The 26,597-nt window shown below is 40.5% G+C and overlaps 1 protein-coding gene across 2 annotated transcripts; it reads right to left on the bottom strand.

Moving 5' to 3' along the window:
- Positions 1-967: 967 nt before the first annotated feature.
- RAB8A (RAB8A, member RAS oncogene family) lies at positions 968-25,879 on the bottom strand. Of its 2 annotated transcripts, XM_075281899.1 has the most exons (8): positions 25,729-25,879; positions 19,377-19,437; positions 13,141-13,201; positions 12,535-12,612; positions 11,086-11,175; positions 9,036-9,101; positions 3,922-3,972; positions 968-2,166 (listed from the first exon to the last, which is right to left on the bottom strand). In XM_075281899.1, exons 1-8 carry the CDS (start codon positions 25,850-25,852, stop codon positions 2,074-2,076), a joined length of 624 nt encoding a protein of 207 aa, XP_075138000.1. In that variant the 5' UTR covers positions 25,853-25,879; the 3' UTR covers positions 968-2,073. The 2 variants fall into 2 exon arrangements, with proteins under 2 accessions (XP_075138000.1, XP_075138008.1); XM_075281907.1 differs by lacking the exon at positions 12,535-12,612.
- Between the last annotated feature and the right edge of the window lie 718 nt (positions 25,880-26,597).

Below are 26,597 nucleotides of genomic sequence, written 5' to 3'. Positions count from 1 at the left end.
TTGGAATATAGCTGTGATGTAGCAGGGCAACACATGACAAGATCTGACTTACTGCAGACAACTTTAAGCAAAGTGGTCATTGTGGGGCTAGGAATTCTTGTACAGTCAGTCTGTCATTTAGAATATGCTTTGTAGCAACACAGTAACCCTATATGGACACCTGTATGAAAATTTCATGAATGAACATTGTGGCCTCACCACTATTTGTTGCAGCCGTCTCTCCTACTAGGTCTTGGAATTTCACTAACCACACAACATGGCTTTCACAGCAGACTTGTAGGAAGGACTAGTGAGATTTGCTTTGTGTATTATGAACCTTCACATATGTCTCTAAATGCTTACATTGGCATTACTGGAATTTACCAAATTAGGATAAAAATGACATCAAAGAATATTACCTACTAAAACATATAAAATGACCATGCACTAGTAAATCAGAAGTTACAGTGGTGGCCAAGCTGTCTTAAAGGGATTCTATCATTAAAATGCAATTTTTTCTGGGTACCACGTCGGAATAGCCTTAAGAAAGGCTATTCTTCTCCAGCCTTTAGAGGTCTTCTGCGTGCGGTTGTTTGTTAGAAATCTTGGTTTTCTTTGGTATGCAAATGAATTCTCTCGCAGCACCGCCTCTATCTTCTTCTGGAACGGCCTCTCTTTGCGTCTTCTTCCGGCACTGGCTTCAAACTTCTAGATCTCAGGCCTAGGGCAAGGCTGACTGCGCATGCCCACCGGCCACAAGAATATGGCTGCTTACACAGTATTGTAAACGGCTATTTTCTTGTGGCCGGCAGGCATGTGCAGTCGACTGCCCAAGGAGTATAAGTTTGAAGCAAGCACCAGAAGAGGACGCAAAGAGAGGCCGTTCCTGAAGAAGATGGTAGGAGAAGAATAGCCTTTCTTAAGGCTATTCTGACATGGTACCCAGAAAAAAATTGCATTTTAATGATAGAATCCCTTTAAGGGTTGTAAAGGATTATAAAAAAAAAAGGCTGTTTTCTACTAGAAATAGTTCCACACCTACCCATGGGTTGTGTCCAGTTATGCAGCATACAACACATAACCTATGGACAGAGGCACAATGTGTCTAGACTAAAGCAGCTATGTTTTTCTAATTCCGTACAACCCCTTAAAATTATGGTTTTATTCTACTGCAGTATTCATATTTGGAAAACTGTTGTCCTGTCTTGAGGCAAAACTCTGGTTATCTCTTTTCAGCAACTATTAAGTGGCAAACAGTTTAGAAGTGCAGACTGTCCTCCCATAAAAATGGCAGCTACAACTATACAGAAAAATACCAGTATCTCGGTCAATGAAACTAGCATGATGACTGAACTCTGCTATCATGATAACTTCTCTTTTATAGTTTTGGGTCATTAAATAATCAATTCTTAAATAACTTATAGAAAATGTGATGTATCCATGCTAAAATGTAAACCTTACGACATTTGCAACAGGTAAAAGAATGTAATTAGATTTGGAAGAGCAGAACTAAACACATACATAAATTACACAAGTCGCATGACGTTAAAGCAAAACAAACTGATTTTGGTTTCACCATCAAATCCAACATGGAAGACTCAAACTGGTGGAATGCAAGTGGAAGGTGCACATTTATACATCCACATATGTAAATATTTGTTTCTGTGTTTTACATATATATATCTAATGTATACATTATGTGCATGCTCCAAAATTTAATGGAACACCACATTCTGAGGTCAGTCAGAGACATGGAAGGAGATAAGGCTCTGTTGGAATGTCTGGAATTAGAAACTTTGGGCCTAGGATTTAAAATAAGGAAGATAGTCCGGGTGTTTAACTCCAACACTAGTAATAACATAATAATTAGAATAATAATTGATGAAGAAGATGATGAAGAAATGTACAATCTTAGAACATGTTCCAGAACCGCTAGGTGAAACAGTTACTAAGGTAGACAGAGCTTGTCACTCTTAAGGTAGCCAAATTATGGCAGAGCTGGTGCTTTAAGGATCTAGGTCTGTAATGATGGGATTTCAAATACAGGCACAGTCCAGTTTGATGGAGCAAAGTGCTCCTTTAAGGCAAAGTCCCTCACAGAAGGACACATCGGAAGAAACTGCTCTTCTTTTGCTGTTCTTGGGTAATTTTGACTCCTTGGTTACTGCCTTGGGAACTATTTCCCTCCTGAAAGAAATAGACATGTTAATGTAGGAGATCGCAACACTCAGGTTTTCATAAACATACATAGAAAAAGTGAATTCAGGCTGTTGAGCGAATCCGTGGGTTAAGAGTGTCGATCATACGATCACATAGGGGGACCATTTAGCAGTGAATGGTCTGTCTGCTTAGTGATTGCACCTTTCACTTTAGATTAAAGGGAGTCTATCATTCAGATTTTCCATTTTTAGCTCAGCCTATATTCATGTAGCCTTTAGAAAGGCTATTATAGCCATACCTTCTGCTTCTTGAAATTTGCTGGTGTTGTCCAGAAAAAGCCCTTTTCTTGTTGTGTAAATTAGCCTCATTAGGTCATCAATGTTGATAGTTTAACCATCATGGGCAAAACAGGGTCTTGAGTTGAAGAGTTTTAAACGGTGAGGAAAGTTATTGTTTACAGCATCTTGAAAAAATTACCGGAAAGTCTCCGACTCTTTTAGCCCTTTGAAGAGGCCAGCTAGTTAGGGTCTTAAAGGCTCAGATACTTATTTCAAGTTTTCAATTTTCACCTTTCAAAATTCGTAATTTCAGCCTGTTGACATGGCCATTTGAGAGCTTTTGTTTTTTGCAGTATTTTTTTTTAATTGTAAAGGTTTTCTCACTTATTATTTAAATGATACTTTTTTAAAACTCATTTTATTTATTCATGTAAAACAGTGCCAAAGGGAACTTGAACTTGGGATCTTGTAGTCCCCTGTACTGCAATACATTACACATACATTCCCTAGATTCCTTATGTGTTATAGGGAAACAAAGCCATGGCAGACCCCACAATCTCACTGCGGGAAACCTGAGGGTATGAAGGGGTGTCTCACCCCCCCCAACCACCAAAATGCCATAATAGACATTGATCATGGCATCTGGGACGTTAAGCTGCGGGAGAACCATTTTCCTGACTCCTGCGCCTACTACTGGATTTTGTGCCATTAGACAGCTAAAAATTTTTTTTTTTTTTTTAGAAAACTATCAGGAAGATCTTGATACAAAAAGGTTGTGAATAAAGATTACATTTTATTCATATTAATATTTGCTAAGAGACAATTGCATTTTTTTTTCCGTTGGTCCAGGAAATTCTCCATGTGCTGTGGCAACTCATAGATGAGCTATGGAGAGACTGCTTTGCTTAGATGTATGCCTGGGATAGCCTTTATCAAGGCTAGCTCACTGTGACAAGTTTAAAAAGGAGTTTCTTAAAGACAGACTCCCTTTAAATGTACAAACAGTAAACAAAAACAAAAACAAAAAAAAAAAAAAAAAAAAAAGAGGTATTCCACTTGTTTTTAATCAACCCATAGGAAGGATTAAGATAAACACTATATACTCACCTGTCTGTTCAGCCAGGGATCCAGTGGAGAGTCTCCATTCAGTTTCCTGTTCTACCTGACCTCCCCCCACACGGGAATCTGTCAGCCAGTCGGTGGCTGAGCAGTAATACAGTGATCAATGCTCAGACACTGATTGACTTACAGGCTTTTTTGCAGCAGAAGGTAAGTAAATACCAGAGACCCAAATGGAGACTTCCCACTGGTTTCCTGGCTGAAAAGACAGGTGAGTGAGGGTTATTTTAAACTTCTGTAGGGTTAAAAATACAGGTTCTGTCACAAGAAACATGGTCCAGATAAAAGGATGTATAATAAATTGTTAAGCAGCAATCCTTTCCAGCCCACTCACAATTATATACAAGTGACACCCATCAAGCCTAATACACACACTTTATCTTACCATTTTTTTGTCCATTTTTGCTTTGATGTCCCGCGCCAAAGTCAAAAATGCCTACAACAGAAATGACAATATGAGAATATAAATAATTCACCTCAAACAATGCTAATGCGGCAGTAGAAAGGGAATTTGAGATTTTTGACTGCAGAATTTAGCTTTTATCACAGAAATTCTGTGAGATCACATATGCTGTCCTATCTGTAAAGCTACATTCAGACAGCTGAGGTGCAAAACAGCTACGAAAAAAAGGTCTATTTTTCATGGCACAGAAGGGGCAGCTGTCTCCACTGGTCCCCCATACATTTCAGAATATGGAGGTATCTGTGAAAACTGCCAAAGATAGGACGTAACCTATATTTTGACTGTTTGTTACAACATAATGATCATGTGATTAGCCCCCATTCACTGACAATGAATTTGAAGGAATATTCTCATGAACATAATCATATCTATATTTGTAGATTATTAAAAATTAAAGGGATTCTACTATTAAAACCTGTTTTTTTTTGTGGATAAGACGTCAGAATAGCCTTTAGAACGGCTATTAGTCTCTTACCTTTAGGTGTGGTCTCCGCTGCGCCATTCCTTAGAAATACCGGTTTTAACGGTATGCAAATGAGTTCTCTTGCAGCAATGGGGGCATCCCCACCGCTGCCAGAGAAGTGTCTCCAAGCGCCACCTCCTTCTTTGTCCGCAGCGTCATCTTCAATGTCTTCTTCCGGTGCAGGCTCGTAACTTCTAGGCCTCGGGCAGAGCAAACTGCGCAGGTGCACAGGTCATGGGAAAATGGCCGCACAGTATTGTTAGCGGCCATTTTCCCGTGGCTTGTGCGCCTACGCAGTCTGCTGTGCTACAAGTTACAAGCCTGCGCCGGAAGAAGACAATGAAGATGACGCTGCGGATGAAGAAGGAGGCGCTGTGAGAGAACTCATTTGCATACCGGTAAAAACCGGTATTTCTAAGGAACGGCACAGCGGAGACCACATCTAAAAGGTAAGAGACGAATAGCCTTTCTAAAGGCTATTCCGACGTCTTATCCACAAAAAAAACAGGTTTTAATGGTAGAATCCCTTTAAGCATTTTTCATCTCCTGTCCAGTTCCGCCGGGACAGAAGATGGAAACCCAGCGGAATGTACAAACTGGAAATCGAGTGCAGGTGTGAAAAGACCCTTCCTGTAACCGGGTTATCTCCTCATACATGTAGTGTCCCTGCCTGATAACCTGCCCACAATAAGAAAATCATGGCTGAGTTTTTGACAAGTCCCAAACCATAGAAAGTTTCTGCATTTGTGGTCGTGGTCGTATCCGTTAGAAACCGATCAAGACAACAGATGTCACCACTAACATAGTTAGAGAAAATCTTTAAAACGCTGCAGTTTTTAACTACTTATATTTGCAAAAATGCTCAACTTTTAATTATCTACAAATATATTTATGGTTATGTTTATGGGAATACCCCTTTTAAAACAAATTCCAGAAAGCTGAAAATTAAATTAAACCAAAGATACAGACCATGCCCCTTTGATAAATGCTTCAGCTCTGTATACTCTGAATATAACAGATTACAGACTTTCCTTAGTAACAGTTCAGTTAGAGGGTTGCTAGGGAGAATGTTATAACCTGATTTCTATTAGAAAGGAAGTTAGATCATTTAGTAAAGTATCGTATATACTAGAGTATAAGCCGCATTTTCAGCACAGTTTTTGTGCTGAAAAGCCCCCTCGGCTTATACTTGAGTCAGCAAAAATTATTATTATTATTATTATTATTTATTTTTATTTTTTTTTGGAGGGGGGGGGGGGGTTTGTCTATGACCAGCCGCAATATTAATGTATAGAATCTCCCATAAAATAGTGGGGGGGGGGGGAGGAAGCGTTAAAAAAATAAAAGTTCTAAGTCCCTCCTTTCCCTAGAACACACACAAAAGTAGGAAATTACTGTGACACACATACACATTAGGTATCCCTGTGTCTGAAAGTGCCCGGTCTACTGAATATAGGGTATCTGCAGTGCTCCTGTTCCGTCGGGAAGGGGTTAATAGCAGCACTGCAGATACCCTATATTCAGCCAGACTGAATTCCAAGTGGGGGGAAGAAAAAAAAAACAGTCCTCAAGCTCAGGGAAGGGGCAGGCAGACAACCAAAACACCCCCTCCCCTTCCCCAGCAACTACTGCACCCAAAAAACTCTGACCATTTTAATTTTTGAAATTTTCCAGTAGCTGCTGCATTTCCCCCTCGGCTTATACTCGAGTATATACGGTAGATTATAAAATTGGTCACCAAACAATCCCTGACACAAGTTACACCAAGTACTGAAGATTAGCTCGTCTATAACTAGAACACACCCAATTAACCAGTTTTATTTAATTTATATATAAAAATAGCAATGGATTTTATAAAGAGGCCTCCCAATATAAAACCAAATGAGAGAAGGAAAAAAAAAAATAAAAAAAATTGGGGCAATGGGTTTCATACAACATGTATGCAATGTGGCACTGGTTATGGTACAATACAGATCAACCATGCTGGATGTTGGACAAACGGAGATATTATTACATGTTGAACACCACTGTCTGGTAAGTTGTTCCAAATAATTTTTTGGGATCTCCAAAAACCTAGGGTTCTAGATGATTGTATCCTTTCAAGTCCCGCTAGCATTTTGAAATTCCTGGCTTGTATATTTCTATATAAAGATACAGACACACACAGTCTTGGTCACATTGTTGTCACCCCTGAAATTTTCCAGAAAATTAAGGATTTATGCCAGAAAATTATTTTTTTGTTATACACGAGTATTTCCTTTGTGTTTATTGGAACACCACAAAAAAATAAATAAATAAATAAAGCAAATTGGACATAATTTCACACAAAACTCCAAAAATGGGTTGGACAAAATTGTGTAAGCGGCCTAGAAGTTTGACCGCCCACACCGGAAGAAGACGCGTGAAGAGGCTGTTCCATGAAGATGATGGAGGCTTCGCTGGAGAGTTGTCTTGCAGCATTGGGGACGTTTCCAGTGCTGTTTGAGAACTGAGGACCGCCCTCAGTGCTGCGAGAGAACTCATTTGCATACCGAAGAAAACCGGCATTTCCACCGAACGGCGGCGCGGGCAAGACATCTAAAGGTAGGAGAAGAATAGCCTTCCTTAAGGTTATTCCAACGTATTAGTGAGAAAAAAAATTGATTTGTCTGGAGTGTTTGAATTTTTTTTTTTTTGCCTCTCTTTTCTCTGTTTTTTGTGTTGTTCCAAAACAAACAAAGGAAATAAAACAGATGTGTAACAAAATGTGTAATTACAATCATTTTCTGGGAGAAATCCTTAACTTTCATAATATAAACATATATCACACACACAGGATTGGAGGAAACTTTACATTTCCAAAGATCCAACAACAGTCTGTAATATAGCAACTAGAGATGAGCGAGTAGTATTCAATCGAGTAGGTATTCGATCAAATACTCCGGTATTCGAAATACTTGTACTTGATCGAGTACCACTCGCTATTCGAATGGAAACGTTCGATGCAGAACCAGGATTGATTGGCGGAATGCCATACAGTCGGCCAATCAACGCTGGTTCTTCTCCTACCTTTAGAAGTCTTCTCCGTGCAGCTTCCCCGTGGAGTCTTCCGGCTCTGAATTCACTCTGCCGGGTATCGGGCCTGGACAGAGCCGACTGCGCATGTCTGCTTGTAGTGCGGGCATGCGCTGTCGGCTCTGCCCAGGCCTGATGCCTGGCAGAGTGAATTCAGAGCCGGAAGATGCCGCGGGGACGCTGCACGGAGAAGACTTCTCAGAGGATCCAGCCCGACCCACACTCGTGGACTTGGTAAGTATAATTTGATCGAATGTTGCCTACCCCTGAAATGAGCATTTTCCCCCCATAGACTATAATAGGGTTCGATATTCGATTCGAGTAGTCGAATTTTGAGGGGCTACTCCAAACGAATATCGAATCTCAAACATTTTACTGTTCGCTCATCTCTAATAGCAACTGATTCCAGACCAATAAAACATGTGGTATAGCACTAGAGATAACCATTATCTATCACTACTTTATTAGGTTCCCATGTTGGATGAAATTTGCAAGCATATGATGTCAAAATCTCTAAGTCATGAGCTCTTCCCTATATATCATTGTTTCTCAGGATAATATATTAGCTTTATAGATTAAATGTTCATGAGGAATTAAATTCCTAATGACAAAGTAGAAGCAAACAAAAAGCAAATGAATACCTAGAATAGCAAAACTATCATTACCAGTGTTTGTTCCTGGTTATCTTCCCAATTGTGCCTCCTAGTGGAATACTAGAACATCCCAGATGTGTAACAACATTCATTGCTGCACTACAACCAGGCTTCTAATCTATGTTATGCAAGCAGAAGAATTTATTAATATGTTTACTAGGTAATTCGATATTTATAGTCTATCCCAAGGATAGGTGATAAATACAGATTGGAGGACGGCTGCCATAAGCAGTTGTAATAGGCCACTTCCTATACTATACACAAAAAAGGCCTGGCTTCAGTACCATGGCCCAGCCACTACACGGGGTCTGGAGCCAACTGCTTCAAACAATGTGCTGGAGATAGTACAGGTGCAGGAAGAAACCTCATTCAGTTAATCTGCGTGAGCGCCGTGTGTGTGTGTGTGTGTGTGTGTGTGTGTGTGTGTGTGTATATATGTGTGTTGGGGAAGGAGGGGTGGGGTTCACCTGATGACCAGCCATCAGGTATTTATGGCCTTTCCTAATGATAGGCGCAGATGTGAACCCAGCTTTAATAATTTAATGTACTCCGATCAAACTTTGCAAACATTCTATAAATGTTAGTGTTATGCCAGTAATTTTTGGATTTGTGTGGGTATAGTCTAGATCAGGGCAACCTTCAGCACTCCAGTTGTTGTAAAACTACAACTCCAGCATTCATACTTGCTCTGCTGTTCTTGGAACGCTCATGAAACTGAATGGAGCATGTTGGGAGTTGTAGTTTCACAGCAGCTGGAGTGCTGAAGGTAGCTGACTCCTGATCTAGATGTAACAAAAGGAGACATTCATAAACAATTTGCAGTCCTCTCGTGAACAAAACATAAGTGGTGCAAAACAAATACTTACATTTTCCACATTGATATTAGCCTTTGCACTAGTCTCCATGAACTTAATTCCATATTCCAGAGCCAACTAAAAAAAAAAAAAATGAATAAATAAAACATAACATACAGTTAACCTATTAGATTACTTTGCAATGATGTCCCCAATGTAAACTACATAAATTTGATAACATAAACCTGGATGGTATTGCAGTGTATATTGTACACAAACAGGTCAAAGTCAGAATTATTACAAGTTTATGTCCAATCTGACATCAGATATGTAGAAAAGCAAGGAGAGTTCTGGCCTGATTCTAATTAGCATTAGGGCAGGTTCACACCTGCACCCGTGGACGCTTTAGCCAATCCAGCTGGGTTTCCGTCTTCCACCCCCAAAAACTGGACAGGGGATGGAAACCCGGCAGTCAGTTTTCAAACCCATTCAAGTGAATGGGTTTGAAAAGTGACTGCCCATGAGCGTTTTGTACACATCCGTGGCGAAACAGTTTCTGCTCCCAAAAAAAGCCTAAGAATTAACTAGGCGTAGTTGTTGACCATAAAGGCAACATTGAATAATATAGCACCATTGAGAATCAACAGTCATAGAATAAATTTGGAGGGGGATGGAATTCCTGACCAAGATTCTTAGATTGTTCGGGTGCATGACCAATAAGGGTAAACAGGAGTGGAATAATTTAGGGAATGAGGTTTGGGTGAAGTGAGATCTAAATGCAGAGAATGACAGGTTTCAGTTTCTCATATTGGAGAAACACCTTACAACATTTCAGAGGGGCGTTAAATCCCCTTACGTTATGTGAGACAATCTTACACATGGAGAGGGAATGTAAGGAGGTCCGAAACGTCTTGCAACTAACTAAGACTATATTGGGAGAGTAGCCCTGGGCAATGCGAGGCAAGAGAGTAGGACAACTGATCACATAGAACAACAATGGGAACCCATGTAAAAGGAAAAGAACATTAACAGAATAGAACAATAACCAACTCTGAACAAGGGTGTGCACGCGCCCGCCAACACACACGAAAGGAATGGAGTTTAACAAATCCTAAAAGGCATTGGTCGTGGGACGGACATGGGGACCGCCGCCACAGTCAACCCTCAGTCATGTGTTAGGGAGAATATAAAGAACCATAGGCTTCTAGAGGGCAAGTCTAATAAATCCAGGGTCCGCCCTGGATAAGTAATAGGAACGGTAATACCTGCAGTGTCTATAGCAAAGATTTTAAAAAAAAGGAACTAAAGCCACAAAGGGAATTAAGGCAATGGGGTCTTGGTAGGACTGCTGCTTATATTTCAGATGCCAGACATGCAGAGGGTCAGTCAGATCTGGGTTGTCCACCTGAAGTTCTTTTGTTCGTACAATGTGGAGACCCTCAAAGTGTGAATGGTATAGTCCTTGTTGCTGAGAGAACAGACGAGGTGGAAGGGAAAACCCCAGCGGTAGCGAACTTGGGTCTTCTGCAAGGCAAGGGTGACTGGACACATGGTTCTACACCTATCCAGGGTACCTGGATCCAAACCTGTAAAGAACAAGACGGAGGGTGCCATACCCAGCAGAGGTTGGAGATTTTGGGCAGCAGACCAGATCGGATTGCTGAGCTCTGGATAAAGAAGTTTGAGTATATTGTCCCCGGGTACATTTGGGTTTCTAGGTTGACCCAGAGCTGTAGGAATACAGTCCATATGGAGCAGGGTGGTGTCCACTATTGGAAGCAGAGTGGAGAACAGTGCCGTAAGAGTCTCTAAGACTCTAGATACAAAATCCTGGATTTGTGCGGTGAAGTCAGCCACCACTTTAGAGAGTTTAGTGGAGAAAAGTTGCTTGATATTAGCAAAAAGGGTATTAAAGCAATAAAGTTGAACAAAAGTGATATAAGCTATGTGACTGAGAAAAATCAGTTGCTACCAGTGACAAGAGAAGTGTTAGGAAGAATGCAACTGGAATATGTAAAATTAGGGATGTTCCTGTTATTTCAAGCAACCCCTGTATCTGCACAATAGCCAGTGCCCTGCCTCCTGAGGTATGCAGTGGCAGAATTTGTGAGTGCTTTCCTACCTTCTCTCCTTTCTCTTTGGAAACTTGTCGTTTCTCATTGACATCACACTTGTTGCCAAGAATCATTTTTTCAACGTCAGCTGAGGCATGCTGTAAAATAACACATTGTATTCAAATCGACACTCTACCAAGCACCATACTCCAGGAATTATATGTATAATACTGTCAAACAGTACACGTTACAAGAGTGAAAAGCTAAACTACTGTAGTCTTGTAAATTCTGAATGTGAAATTACATTTTTAGAATATGGTATTGTAGGAAGTTCAGTAACACCTAATATCTATGCAGGATGAAATGGCCAAGCACTTCTCCATAAACATACACAAGTAAACCCCTTCGAACTCCCTCTGAAATACAATATGGCCAGTCACACTTTCCCTCTGATAACTGACAATAATGTAAAGTTGGGAGGCTACCATATACATGAAATAAGTAGGCAATTCTAGCTTTATTTTATCTTGCATATATGCTCATATAACATAGGTGAAATACTGCCAAATAGTAGTGTTCACATAATATTATTTTGGTACTACATGGCAGCATTATGTAGTATTGTCATACACAGACCATATAACCAATAGGAGATATCACTGCTCAGACCACATGAAATAAAGTCTCTTATATAGAAATAGAGCGCAATGAAGATGCACGGACATTCAGATGGCAAATGGAAAAACCACAATCCCAAGAAATATGTAAAAAATCCAGCATCCAATATAAAATTTAACTTTTAATTACTCATATAAAATTCCATAAAAGTTTACATCAACAAGGATCCATGAAGTGAAACAAAAATCATCCTATGCGTTTCAGGGCGTCCATTCCAAGCCCCTTACTCATACGCACTGAAACGCGTAAGCTGATTTTTGTTGTTTCACTTTTAAAAGGGGATACAATGTTATGGCGAACTGGTTTCATTCTGTCACCATTGACTTCTATGATAAATTGGATCCATCTGGATCATGTTCCTTAAGAAGATGGAAAAAAAGGGGCCTACATAGTTTAACAGTACATTTGACCCAAGTCCTTCTAGACATGCAATGAAATGTCGCTCAGCCGAGCCACTCACCACTGCAGCCAAAGAATGACAGAGTAGGAATCTAAGTGTGTCAAGAAGGACCACAAAGCAGAGGCTGGTCGGGAATGGGAGAAGGCGGCTTTAAAATTTTAAAGAACTTCCAGCATTTTCAGATCCATCAGCTGGACAACCCATTTAATTACAAAACTAATTTTTATGATTTTAATTTTTATAATTTAGCCTTTAACACCATCCATAATCGATCTCCTTTAACTGGGCTCAACTACCACACAATTTTCTGCTACGGCACTCGCATTTTGATATTCAGCCTATTAATAATTCATAACTAGCAGCAATACATAAAACTTATATTTCACTAAATATCAACAATATTTATACTTATATCCAGGTAGAGTACTGAAATTGATACCTCTTCAATATTTCGTATCCAATTTTTTATATTGTCAAATGATTTTTCATTGGTGATATCATATACCAACATAATGCCCTGAAATAAAAAACGGAGAAAAAACAAAAAAACCTTTTAAATTACTAGTAAAGAGACATGCAACATTCTATCATTGTACAAATATAGTTATATGATCCTGAAATCTTATGGAACTTTTTGTACTTATGGATTTTCACTTCTTTCTGGAACTTTTTTTTTATGAACATTTCTAATTATGTTGGGCAGATCCATTCTTCTACAGATCTTTAGCTCAAAAGAAGAATTTGATTAGAATGAAATAAGCTCTATGAAAATATTAGTGTGTCACCTCTGCCTTGTGATGTATTCTGATTTTCGAAGATGTATATTGATTTACCAAAATGTCAACCAGTAGAAATGACATTAAAAAAAACAAAAAAAACAAACACAAAAACAAAAAACTGCTGCATTCTCCTTCTCCATGTTTTCTAATATGTCACACTTTCATATTGTAATGGGAGAATGTAGCTTACATAATAAACAAACTTTATATTCAAGATTAAAAGTAGATGATGAAAAGCATAGTGTCACTTTAAATTGTTCTCTTACCATTGCTCCTCTGTAATAAGCCGTTGTAATAGTACGGAATCTTTCCTGTCCAGCCGTGTCCCTAGAAATAAAGAAAAATCCCTTTAAGTGCAATAAGATTAATAGCAATAGACAAACCTACCTAGGGTAAAGCTCATAATGGTGACTTGCAAGAAATGAATGCTGAGGAAACGGGGATAAATAGTGTTTTAAGTCCCGCTGGTTATCATAATGTTTTATCGTTTAGGCAGATTTAACGTTTGCTGGATATTTCTCCAGTACCTAGTAAGGGATATGTAGAAAAGCCTGATCCATTTGGAGCTAGTCCAAGAATTGTGCTCACATCCATAAGACAGATAATCAGAATATGACCTGTGAAGGTCCAACACCCAGATTGTACACAAATCATCTGGCTTGGCAGCCGGAACCTGCTGTAGTGGATTGGGAGTGGAACAATCTCCTCCTTTTCAAATAATAGAAGCAGAGCTGCAGTTCCTGGTACCACCACAATGTAATGGAGAGTGCTGCTGCGCTGCTTCTATTACGTGTCTAAAAGCATCTGCTCCCCATCCACTGCGGTGCGTCTAAACAGCTAAACTATATAAGGTCCAGGAGTCAGACGCCACAGATCAGGTACAGATTACCTATTTTGTGGATAGTTCAGCAGTATGAAACACGCATCAAGGGTCAGAAAACCCTTTAACTCTTTTCCTGCCATGAACAAGGAGCGACTTCAGTAGCCAAAGACATATGTAATATGTCCTTACTACTAATGCTAATTTCTCCAGTTCTCGCCGTCGCGCTGCCTGTTTTTTGGTCCCTGTACATCTTCTTCGCTCTGAGTTGTTGTAGTGCATATGCATGTATGCATCATACTACACCTGGAAGTGAAGAGGACCATGGCTTCTTCAGCGTTTCACACTGCCACCAATGACCAATAGGTCACCCCAAAAATGCCCAAACATTTTGGGGTGACATGTAAAGTATGCATTGAGGCATAGGACTACCTACTGTAAGGTTTATAAACATGCATGGCTGTCAGAGTTTTTGGGATCCTGGATGGATAAGCACGCAGGAAGCAATTGGGGGGCACAAATACAGCACCTTTGGGGGGGGGGGTGAGGCTGAATCTATGTCAGGAAACATGGCAGGCTGACTTGGCAGCACATGGATGAAGCAATTGGAGGATAAAGATGGAGCACTATATAGTACTATAACCCATCCAAGGAACTAGTAGTTACTTTGTAGAATAGGATACATCTATATTCTCAGCAGTAAACAAGGGAATAAGTCAACTCGTCTTAGTGAGATAAGTCATAAGGAACTAATCTCCAAATTGAACTAGACTTCCCATCAGTAATGAGGAAATTATCATCCAAAAATTGAAGTTGTGTAAAGGAGAATATGCTAGTGCATATGGGCGGAGTAAATCTGGTGTATCTACACACTTCAGAAATTTTCATTGAGGAATTCTGCGTATCCAAGTATTTTTTGCAGTGGTGACTGGTGGAAGGCACTTCTTCCACAGGAGTTTTTTTTGGATATTATGTTTAGACACTAGCCATCCAAATTGCTTTAAAGGGACTGTCCGGGATAATTGGAAATCCCTACACCAATCCAAAAACCCTACTACTTTCTAAATATTATTAATCAAAAATGTATAATTACCCACATTTTCTGAATATCAGTTTCCCCATTTCCACAAATGGATTGTAACTATTATCCCCCCCGCTTCTTCTGGCAAGACGGTTCCTTATTCTGTGCTGATTCAGAAGGGGGTGCTCTCTTCTCCAATCACTGTATGCACTCCTGCCGGTAATTCACATCTACTGTACATTAACAATAGAGGTAGATCATCACTGGAGGAGAAGAGTTTGCACAGACTGAATCAGTACAGGTGGAGGAGGGGCCGTCTCACAGGAAGAAGCATGGAAGGTAAGTATATAATATGGGTCGGGGGTTGGGCTGAGTAGGTAGGGAAGGGCAGATAGCTAGGGAGACGGAGGGGGTGTATGGGAGAGGGATTAGTGAGGAAGCTACTGTAAGGGTGTGAACCTAGAGGGCGCTATAGAGCGGAACAAAACAAAGTTAAAAAGGACTCTGACCACACCCATAGCTGAGAGAGGGGCTCTACTCCAGAGTGAGTGCACACAGCAAGACAGTGCCGTTAGTGGCCTGCAGGGAGCAGGTGCACTGTGGACCAGTTGGAGACAGACAGGCGGTCTGTCCCAAGAAGAACTGGAGTCCAGAAGGAGCTTAACTCCAAAGAGAGAGTACGGATTGTGACCTGCAGACACAGGTGGCCCTTGGACCAGTTAGAGACAGACAGACGGTCTGTCCCAAGAGGACTGGATTCCAGAAAGGACTTTGAACCAGACTGGTGAGACGAAAGTATCTTGCCCTTGGTAGAATAGACAGGGTCCAAGAACTGAGGTAGTGCCTTGTGTGTGGGCTAGCCCTGTTTGTTGTTTTGTTCCTGTGCAAGCTGAATAAAGCCACTTATTTTGGACTGTACCACCTGATCTGCTGTTTATTTGGCACCCAGCGCCACCAACACCTCTGTAAACCCAGGAACACCGCTTACCTTTGCTGCTAAATAACCCCTAACTATCACACTACATAGCAGGAAGCAGAAGCATGTACACAAAAGCAGGAGATACCAGGAGCTCCCAGAGACACCCGGAAATCACTGAAAACATGCTAAAGGTATATGGGAGCATTTATTAACCCATTAATAGCACTAACTTTTTTTAAAAAAAAATTGCCCCGAAAACCCCTTTAACTATAGTTATGGATTTTATATTTGATATTTTTATTGCTGTGATCTGCTGCTGGACTTACCCATGTGTGGAATTTCTCCTATATGTATATGATTATGTATACAGTTTTGTGTCATTATGATTGATACGTATAGGGGGCTTCAGCCTAAGGGTTTAACCTACTCCCCTGCCTTCCCCTCCACTTCTTGGTTTCAGTGATAAATTAGTCAGCGGGTGTAGCCTGGGATGTACAGGTAAGGCCAGCAGCATGCTCAGAGACTGTGCTTGCTCTACACTGTAGTTATCTCTGCATCTTTACATACACAGATACCAGAGATGCTGATCTATCCCTTATCAGGCCTCAGTAGCTAAATGCACATTGCAGAACTGACAAAAGACTTCATTAGGGATCAATCACAGCAAAGAGAAGGTCATAGACTTCACCAGCTCAGCCACTGCTGCTATATAGCAGAGCTGGTGTGAAACCTAGGCACCAAGCTATAAACACAGAGTAGACATAATCATAATCTGGCAAACAGATCAAGATAGATAAAGCAATGTAATGGGTAAAACACTCCAGTTAGTGATGCTGGGAGTCGGCTGTAACTTCAGCCGGAGCTCCCAGAGAGAAGGCAGCCGCCCTGCCGCCATGATGCGGCCACCCTCTGACCTGGTGGTCACGTGATCCGCCGGGCTCAGCGTCTTACAGGACCCAGATCAGCTCTATAAGTCTAAGCACAGTGTGCAGGAGGCTGTATTCCTCCTACAACTGGAGCTAAATGTACTGGCCCTAGTTGCAGGGAAAATCAGTTTGTAATACAAAAAAGTGATCCGATGTCCCCAAAGGTTTCTTATGACCTTATCGGGATACAATCTGAAAAAAAAAAAGTAAATGAAATAGTTTAAAAAAATAAATAAATAAAATAATATGCCAATGAAACGCCGTTATTAAAGGTTATAACCCCACCCCTGACAACTCCATATAAAATAAAAATTACCGTAACGGGGAGGAAAAACTATTTTATAAGGGTTTTCAGTAGCACTTTGTGCTATTAAATAAAAGAAAAAAGAAAGGTGAAAAACAGACATGATTTTCCTCCTAATTTGTCTATATTTTCCTGGATATAATTTTTTTTAAAAAATACATTCAAAAATAAAAAAAAACCCATAAAAATAAAGCCCTATATGTCCCCAAAAAAGATGCAAAAATTAGTTAAATGAGACATATGAGAAAAATGTTACAGCCCTCAAAACTGCACATATATATATAAAAAAAACCAAAAAACTAAAATGTGTCTGGTCCTGAACCAGTAAATGGCCCAGTGCTGAAGTGGTTAAGTTTGTTTCCTTCTTAACTTTCTTCACTTATTTCATAAAAAAAAAAAAAAAAGTCTCTCTGTTATCTGCCATTATTAATAGCGATCATACTACCTTGTCTAGAACTTTACATCTATTATAATTCGACTCGAAGTTTGGCACACAGGTAAATACGTTTTTTGGAAAGTCCTGAACTCGCCACACATTGCCAGGCTGTACAGCAGAAGAGGAGCAATATCTTCAGCCACAATTACAGTGTCTCCACGTTCTACCTTCTCAGGGTTGGTTCACATCTGCGTATGTATTCCGTCCGGTTAGAGTCCACATGGAGACCCCCCCGGATGTAATACAATCGCAATTGCAAGTGCTGTGCTGTAAAAGCACATGGACCCCATAGACTATAATGGGGTACGTGTCCTTGCCGCACACTGCCCGCATGAATGATTTGTGCGGGCAGTACGTGGCAATCACAAAGACCCCATTATAGTCTATGGGGTCCGTGTGCTTTTACAGCACAGCACTTGCAATTGCGATTGTTTTCCGTCCGAGAGGTCTCCATGCGGACTCTAACCGGACGGAATACATACGCAGATGTGAACCGACCCTCAGTCTTACCAACTGCCTCACACTAGAATAGGGTCTGCCAGGTGTCCTCAGTTTCAAAATTGAAAGAGGCGCTGATGTGAACCCAGCCTCAATTTCATGTGAGCTGACAGCTGTCTTCATTACTGCGGTTCTCTGTTATCAGCCATTCTCAGAGGATTAATACAGTATCATCACACAGCAGGATTTAAGACCATTATATAGCCTGTATTACACCAGTGGAAAACTGCTCATTGTCTGGTACAGTCTTCAGGTTCCAAAGAATCTAATGTTAAATTTAACATTTTGCATCGGCTAGTAGCAGGTAGTACACTTTACTACATAAAGCTTTATTTCACTTTTATTAAGTTTCAGGAAGTTCCCATTTCAGCAGAAAAGCTGTAGTTTGCATTTGGTGACTAAGTGAATCACTGACTTTTACAGCGGAATTATAAAAAAAACAAAAGTTTTTCCCTAAAACTTAATAAACAACACCCACAAAATGCGCACACAACAGATAACAAGGAACACTTCCTAATTTTACTAAAAAAGAAACCCACAACCAGGGAATCTGATCTGCAGAAAAGAGTAAGGTACTAGAAAAAAAAAACAAAAAAACACTATCAGCAACTTTCATCATCTGTAAGGAGTCTAAAAAAAAAAAAAAAAAAAAAAAAAGCCTAAAAATAGAATGAAAAATTCAAATCACCCCCCCTCCTCAGAATACACATAAAAGTAAGAAACTACTATGTAACACATACACATTAGGTTTATCTGTGTCTGAAAACGCCCAGATCAAAAGTGCCGAACCACTTTTTTTTTTCTGTTTTGTAGGAAAAAAAAAACCATTCCCCAAAATGGTATAACTAGAAAGTACACCTGACCCTGAGAAAAAAAAAAAAAGGATGCCCAATGCATTCCTATACACATAAACATAAAAAAGTTGTTAAAAGTGGTTAAAATGTGAATAAAGCTAAACAAATTTGGTATCCCCCGGGAACTGTACCACAACATAAACCACAGGTGACACATCATTTGGCTGCACAGTGAACACCCTATTGAAAAAGGTTGTAAAAGTCAAATGCAATTTTTCTCCAATTCCATTCAGGATTTTTTTTCCAGCCTCCCAGTATTTTGTACAAAATAATAAATGAAACCAATATAAAGAAAAAACTGTCCCGCAAACATTAAGCCCTCATATGGCTCTGTGAACGGGAGGGGGGCGAGTTACGATGTTTGGAAGGAGGGAAGTCAAACACAAAAAAGGACATAGGTGGGAAAAGTTTAAGGCTGGGGCCCCACGGACCGGAAAGGGGTTTTCCTACAGAAGTTATTCCCTATACATAGGATAGGGAATAAGTTCAAGATCAGTGCAAGCCCAACCACTAACACCCCAATTGATTAGGAGAGCGTGGGTCTTTTGCCCCCCATTCTGAATAGAGTGGTGGTCAGTGCCTGAGATGACTGAAGTACTTGGCTACTCTGGCACTCCCAATGAAAGCACAAAACCATTCTCATACTACACACACACTGACTATATAGCTTATATTTACCCATCATGAGCAATAACTGGGTAAATAAGATAAAGATGGAGCTTACCATATCTGTAGCTTAATCCTCTTGCCATCTAGTTCTATAGTTCGGATTTTAAAGTCAATACCTGTAGTAAAAAAGTTAACAATATTAACAAAGACATAAGAAAAGTCATAATTTAGATCTACTTATTAACACAGTTTCAGGGAGTTACAGATTTATGGTCCGGCCTTATAACCAGTCATTAATATCTGATTACTGGGGGGGCCGACAACTGGGACCGCCACAGATCAGCTGTTTGAAAAAATTGCAGCATCCGGGTGAGTGCTGCAGCCTTTTCACTGCATAGAAAGTACAGCGATGCTTGGAATTGCAGCTCAGCCCTATTCACTTGAAAGAGCTCCATACTGAAGGCACTTCAAACAGCTGATACATGGGGGTCCCAGGTCCTAATACCACACCCAGTGCTCAGATATTGATACCATATGCTAAGGATAAGTTAACAAAATGTAACTTACAGAAAGCCTCTTTAACAGAGTCCAGCCTCAGAAGTAAATGTACAAGGACTAATTCAGCTTCACTTCCTTGCAAGTAGGGTACTTTTCAATTTGTGGTAAATTCAACAAAGCAGTAATATTAGAACTTGCAGCCTTTATATTGTCATATTTCTTTTTGTGAAGTTTGACATTTGAAACACATTGTATAGTTCCTGAATCTGCTGGCGGTCCCCACCCCCATCCCTATTTACACTATAACAACCAGTCATTTCAACTACCCAACTGTGCACTTCGTTTTTTGCGTTTCCTGACAAACGTTGTTTGTTCTACCCAGTGTAGAAAGTTCACCAAGACTGTATGACACCTACACTAACCCTAACCTGACCAGCTCTGCACTTTCTACTCATCTGATACACTTGTAGCTGACCATAGTCATTGTATGAATAGATAGACCACCAGAAAAAAAATAAATAAATAAAAAATAAAAAAAAAATATCACAAACCAACATATATCTTGGGTTAGAGTCTATTTTATACACTGGGCCATCCTAAGAAGAGAACAAACGGACCTGTACATAAGCCTTTACATCTTGCAAGTATCTCATTACAGTGACATGCTGAGCACATCCTGCATTCTGTATATGTGAGCTATATGCAGAACCCTACAAGTAGATGCTTGCTGCTCATTGAACACGTTGCAGCTTCAGATAACTCTTCACTTCCTGCTGACAGTGCAGCTTCTGAGGAAGTGACCAGAGTCTGTCAGGCTGCATTACAACCACTAAATACTATGCATGGTCACTAGACTTTCAGACCCTTCACAAGCCCCACCTCACCAGAGAGAGAAGAAGAAAGGTCAGAATAAAACCAAAAGCCAAGAGCGAGCTGGAGTCTAAACTGAAACAAAGACTTCTATACAGTTCTGGTTTTAACTTAAGGGGGTTATGTGATGATATCAAGTTTTTAGAATCCAAAATTTGATTATTGTATAGATGAGAGCCCCCGGAGCCCTGCTGAAGACCTGTCAGTTGTCATCACATTTCTCTTTTGGTAAAGCACAACAATTCTGTGAAAGCAGAGAATTTCAGCTTTCAAGTTATACCAGATCCATTTTTATAGGTGGTATAAAAACGGAGATACAGTAATATGAAGTGTCCACCCTCCCTTTGCCTCTATATGCTGTACTGAAAACACCAAGCATTGCTAATGGCAACTTTACAGCCGGTTTTATGTCAAAAGAAAGTTATATAGGTTAAGCACATTACAAAAAAAAAAAAAAAAAAAAATTATACAGGTTATCCAGCTTCTGATGGCCTACTAAAGTCTATGGGGCAGTGCTGCAGTTCGCACACTCACTGCTATAGTCACCACTATCTCACACTGCCTTGGTAACGTTGATCTGCGGGGCCTGGGTGTCCGACCCCTGCAGATCTAATATTGATGATCTAGCCCAAGGATAGCCCCTTTCATTTCCAAACCCTACCCTATCCTGTGCCTTTTATGTAGCAGGACACAACTTGCCATGACGCTGGACTGTCAGGAACACCTTTTTGGAAGTTTCGGCACCAATATCTCCATCCCCGGGGCACATAATGGGAAAGCTGACAGTATGCAGAATTCACTGAAGACACTGTTGGCTTTCTAGAAGTATATAAAACCACATATAACAGCGAAAAAAGAAAATAGAAAGCAGGGCACTCACCCAAAGTGTCTATAAAAACTCTTTATTGAATATTTAATAAAACATCAACACAATGTAGAGGAGGAACGCCTGGTACATAAGCAGCGACGATCGTTTCGTGCCATAAAGGCACTTTTTCAAGTTTGCGACAAACAAGTGCCTTTACGGCATGAAACGATCGTACCAGGCGTTCCTCCTCCACATCATGTTGATGTTTCATTGAAGATTCAATAAAGATTTTGTGAGTTTTGACAGACACTTTGGGTGAGTACCCTGCTTTCTAGTTCTTTTTTCGCTGTTATATACACTTGTGCTATTTGGCAGTTGAGCACCACCTACCCTATTACTAGCGTCACCAGACCACATTGAAAAGCTTCTTCCATTTATTAGTTTGCTGATTAATAGCGGATATTCACAGTATTGCCACCTCATGCTGTATGTTTTTGTGGACTGTATATAAAACCGCATATGCATGAGGACATGAAAGGTCCTCTTTGAGGAAATTTTAATTCTCCATGTTCTTAAATAGTTACTAACTTTTTAACAAACATAACTCAAATCGTATCGGTATCCTAACAAATAGGACTGGGCAATTTTAGAAGTTTAGTATCTGGACAGGATGTCATGTTTGCAGAGCCTCTAAGATACCAGTAATGTGGAATCCCCCAGGGAGTGACCCCATTTTGAAAATGCACCTCTCAAAAAATTGATCCAGGTACAAGCTATAATTTTTTTTTAGCCATATGAGGGCTTGTTTTTTTGTGGTATGAGAGGCATTTTGTAATGACACCATTTTTGGGTGCCTATAACTAATTGACTAAATTTTATTAAAGTGGTTTTCCCATCTCTCCATTTCAGTAGCTTTCCCTGCTGTCTCCTCTTCTCACTTCCTGTATTCTCCCCCCACCAGTTTACTGAACAGGACACTGTTAAGTAGCACAGTAATTATGATTACTAGAAATCTAATATAAGATCAGATCAAATAATATGCACATCTTCTAGAGAACAGACTCAGTGTTATCTGTGTGTTTACATAGAGATCTCAGACAGGGGTATATCAGCAATCTGCAATGATCTGAACTAATTGTCCTGCCAGCAGAGCTGTAGCTAACAGTGACATCACTTTTCCTATCTCATAGGTCCCTGATTATAGCAATGCTGTGTAAACAATGGGAGGAATAAGTGCACATAGCAGGAAAACAAAGCAAAGCATTATAAAAGCAATACATTTAGGAAAAATCTTCAATTTACATGGGTTACCAGTATAGATAGGATCCTTGAGATGGGAATAACGCTTTTGTTATAGCTTTTTAACTTTTAATTTTTTTTTCTGCACAGCATAAAGTGTAAATAACATGTTACTTTTATTCTGTTGGTTGGTTCAATTAGCTCATTTATATCGTTTTTTTTTATGAGTTACTAATTTTGCAGAACAAAAATCCATTTGGGGACATAAATCAATTATTTCTGCATCACCATTTTCTCAGATGCGTAACACATTTATTTTTTGGTTAACAGAGTGGGTTGAGGGCTTATTTTTTTGGGACGACCTGTGCTTTTTATTGGTACAGTTTAGAGCTACATATGACTTTTCACTGTGCAGGTTAAATAAGGTTTCAGTTTTATTGTATGGGTTGTTACGGACGTGACAATACCAAGTGTGTGTGTGTGGAGCATTTTGGGGCTTTACTTATTTTTAATTCACTTACTCCCACCCCCCACACTTGATTTTACTTTTTTGTGATGTCCCATTAGGGAACCTGAACCAGCGATGCTCTGATCACTGGTTCAGTACTATACATTGTTGCAATACACGTGTATTGCAGTATATAGGGGAAGTGACTTCCTCCAATTGGTGACGATTAACCAGGTTTGGGGGATTCTGCCAGTGCCCAAGGTCACTGGTCATAACTCTTTAGGGTACGTTCCCATGGCAGAATTTAAAAAAAAATAAAAAAAAATCAGCTTCAGGAATATGAATGGAGGCTGGTTTCAGGTGGAATCTGTAGCTGAATCCGCATTAAACTCGGAACCAGATTCCAAACATTCACAGCACAGTAGTCAACCATCTGCACAAACTGTGCACCTGTGTGTATTTCACATGCCCATAGACTGATTTTAATCCACTAGATGTAGACTGAATGACAGCAAGCAGAAAACTTTATGAAATGGATATAGAAAATATACTGGATAATTGTATAACTTTAAATTATTTACACAATAACATTTACTTGCTGACAATTAATTCCTCATTTAAAGAACATATGGAAGAGAGTATAAACAGACTAGATCATCAATTTTAGTTTGTCGGGTGGGGCGTCACAGTACCAGGACCCCACAGATCAGCCGTTTCCCTATGTTGGCATGAGCTGCAGAATTCACTTGCAGTACTTTTAATAGCAGCAGTTGGGAGTACTGCAGTGATTATCCCATTAAAATCTATATGATGGCCTCTGCAGTATTCACAACTTCTGCTATTAAAAGTATGATGCTCACACAGTCACAATGAAACAGCTGAGTGTTAAGCGTCCAGGCAGTCACATCACCCTTCCCAATGTAAAATGAATTTCCTACTTTTGAATAGGACATCATGTTTACAAATCTGGAAATCTCTTTAAAGGCTAAGGCCCCACGTGGCATCCCGCAGCAAAAAAGTGCTGAAGGAAAAACCGCAATGTGTTTTGCCACCATGGTTTTTCCCGCAGCGCTTTTTTGCTCAGAACGTCATGTGGGGCCTTAGCTTCAAGGAGCTTCACAGGATTCAAAATATTACTCCCATGCCCACCCTTACATCAACGTAGACCCTAAAACAACAAACACGTTGTAAACAAGTATGGGCACAAGGACCCACTCAGTTTGTCAGAGAGGACTTGGGGTATGCTCACACGGAGGAAAAGGTGGCAGAATCCTTTTCCGCCTTGTGAACTGTCCGTGTGGCTAGCCACGACGGGATGCCGTTGCAGCATCTCGCTCCTGATTAGGCCTAAACGAATGGGCCTAAACAGAAGTGTGTCTCAAGACGCGGATGCCACAGCTGATTCAGCCATTAATCCACAGAAAGATAGGTCACGTTGTTTCTTTTTTCTGTTACTAGCTAGCGGGAAAAAAAAGCGAGCGGCTCCTATTGAAGTCAATGGGAGCCATTTTTGTAGGTGGATTTTGAGGCAGATTCCACATCAAAATCTGCCTGCAAAAAAAAAAACTCCATGTGAACATACCCTCATGTTGGGTTCTTCTGGCTGCATCTAGACACTAAACAGATGGAAAGCGCCAGGATTCACCATTAGGCTAATGCTACACAGCGATTTAGCAACAACTCCTGTTGCATGACCAAAGATTACTGTGTGACCTTGCGACTTTTTTTACACATTTTAGTGACATAGTTTCACATTGTGACCAAAGGGTGCCATAACTGTCACAAAAACATCGAGCAATATTGACCAGAAGTCGGGGTCGCAATGAGACTCCATTCACAAACATGAGTGAGAGTTACAAGGTGACACAGCTACCTTTGATCACCACATTATCCTTGCCTTATTATTCCCACTGCAATACACTTGGTCTATTCACCTACGTAGTGTATAATGGGGTAGGGAAAGTATTACCGTAAATCAATGCAATCCAAGACTGAGTGAGTGACAACCTCTTGGGTGCTGTAGCGGCACACAATTGTTGTCACTCAGCTTTGTAGGCTTTATAATGACGATGTGGGTGCACACATATGTAGCTGTGGTTAACTATTTAATAACCTACCGTATGTAACATATAACAACCTCTCAGGGACATTAGTGATGGCAAGTCCTGAGATTTCCGACAAAAGGTTTGCCGTGGGTACAAAGTGTGAGGAGAGCAGAGATAGGAAATAAAGTGCACATGAGGAATAGTGATAAGGCCACGGTGACATTCTATGGCTGTGGAGGGGCTACATTTACTGTATATGTGTAATATATATATATATATATATATATATATATATATATATACACACACACACACACACACACATACACCACCAGAGGGATGAAAGCTGTATACTATACCTGAAGTGGTCAGAGATAATGTAGCTATACCCACATATAATACAGTCAGGTATCACCCTCCATAAGTCAGGGGCCAGTATGCCCTGTATGTGAACCACTATGACGACAAGTACGGTTTCCCCACACACCCTCTGTCATTGGCCCCTGCCATTCCTCTCATACTTCCACTAGTTGCTCCCCAGGCTTGAGCCGCTTCTCACCTATAGTGGATATAAACGTAGAGTTGAAGGCATCTTCTGAGAACCTGAAGAGCACGCATGTCTTCCCGACTCCCGAGTCACCGATCAGAAGCAGTTTAAACAAATAATCGTAAGTCTTCGCCATATTAAAAACTACTATACAGGAAATACCAGCGGATGCACGTTATTGGTCGGCGCTATCGTCAATCAAAAGCCAAGCGAGTTGTGATTGGTTACTGTTCCTATGACGTCACACCAAATCTTCCCATCTCCGGGGACCGAAGCGGCCGATCCCTGCGTAAAGTTTATCTAGCTAAGCGGACGAGTCAAACTGAGAGCTGAAAGCCGATTGGCTGAGGACACGTCAGAGCTGGCGCTCCCTATTGGCTGTCAGAAGAGTCGAGGCTGAAGCGCAGTGGTGTCACAGGGTTATCAGTGTAGGGCGCAGTGCTAGGGTGGTGATCCCAAACACCTTGCCTGGAGAATGCCATGGCTTGTGCTGCAGAGCTATCTGCTTCAGAGTCTATTGGTTACATGTATAACGTGCTCTATAGGAGTCAGAGACGACATCTTCCTGAGAGCTGCAGGTGGAACGTCTCACACGTCATCAACATGGTTTCTAGTAGCTTAGTTAACTCCTTAATCACCAGGCCAGTATGCCATCTAGTGACCAAGCATTTTTTTCTTGCTTTCATTATTTGCAATTTCTGTTGCTGTAGCCATATTGGACTTGTTTTTAGTGGGATGAGTTGTACTTTTCAATTATATGGATTTGGGGCACATATTTTTGGTGGTGGTGTGGAAAGCATAGGTCCATGGCCAGGAAACACCCCAGATCAGAGCAGGTGGACAAATAAATGCAGAATTGCAATACACTCCAAGCACTGATA

This window comes from Leptodactylus fuscus, chromosome 1 (genome assembly GCF_031893055.1).
Source record: "Leptodactylus fuscus isolate aLepFus1 chromosome 1, aLepFus1.hap2, whole genome shotgun sequence".
Taxonomy (NCBI): domain Eukaryota; kingdom Metazoa; phylum Chordata; class Amphibia; order Anura; family Leptodactylidae; genus Leptodactylus; species Leptodactylus fuscus.
The sequence above is the reverse complement of the archived record's forward strand: the minus strand, read 5'-3'. Positions and strand labels throughout refer to the sequence as shown.

Bases quoted from the DNA above. Each gene is read 5' to 3' on its own strand.
- RAB8A (XM_075281899.1), bottom strand. From the start codon at position 25,852: ATGGCGAAGACTTACGATTATTTGTTTAAACTGCTTCTGATCGGTGAC. The intron at 19,438-25,728 runs GTGAGAAGCGGC...TTTTTACTACAG, and splicing joins TACGTTTATATCCACTATAG to GTATTGACTTTAAAATCCGA. The intron at 2,167-3,921 runs GTAAGATAAAGT...TATTTCTTTCAG, and splicing joins CAAAAATGGACAAAAAAATG to GAGGGAAATAGTTCCCAAGG.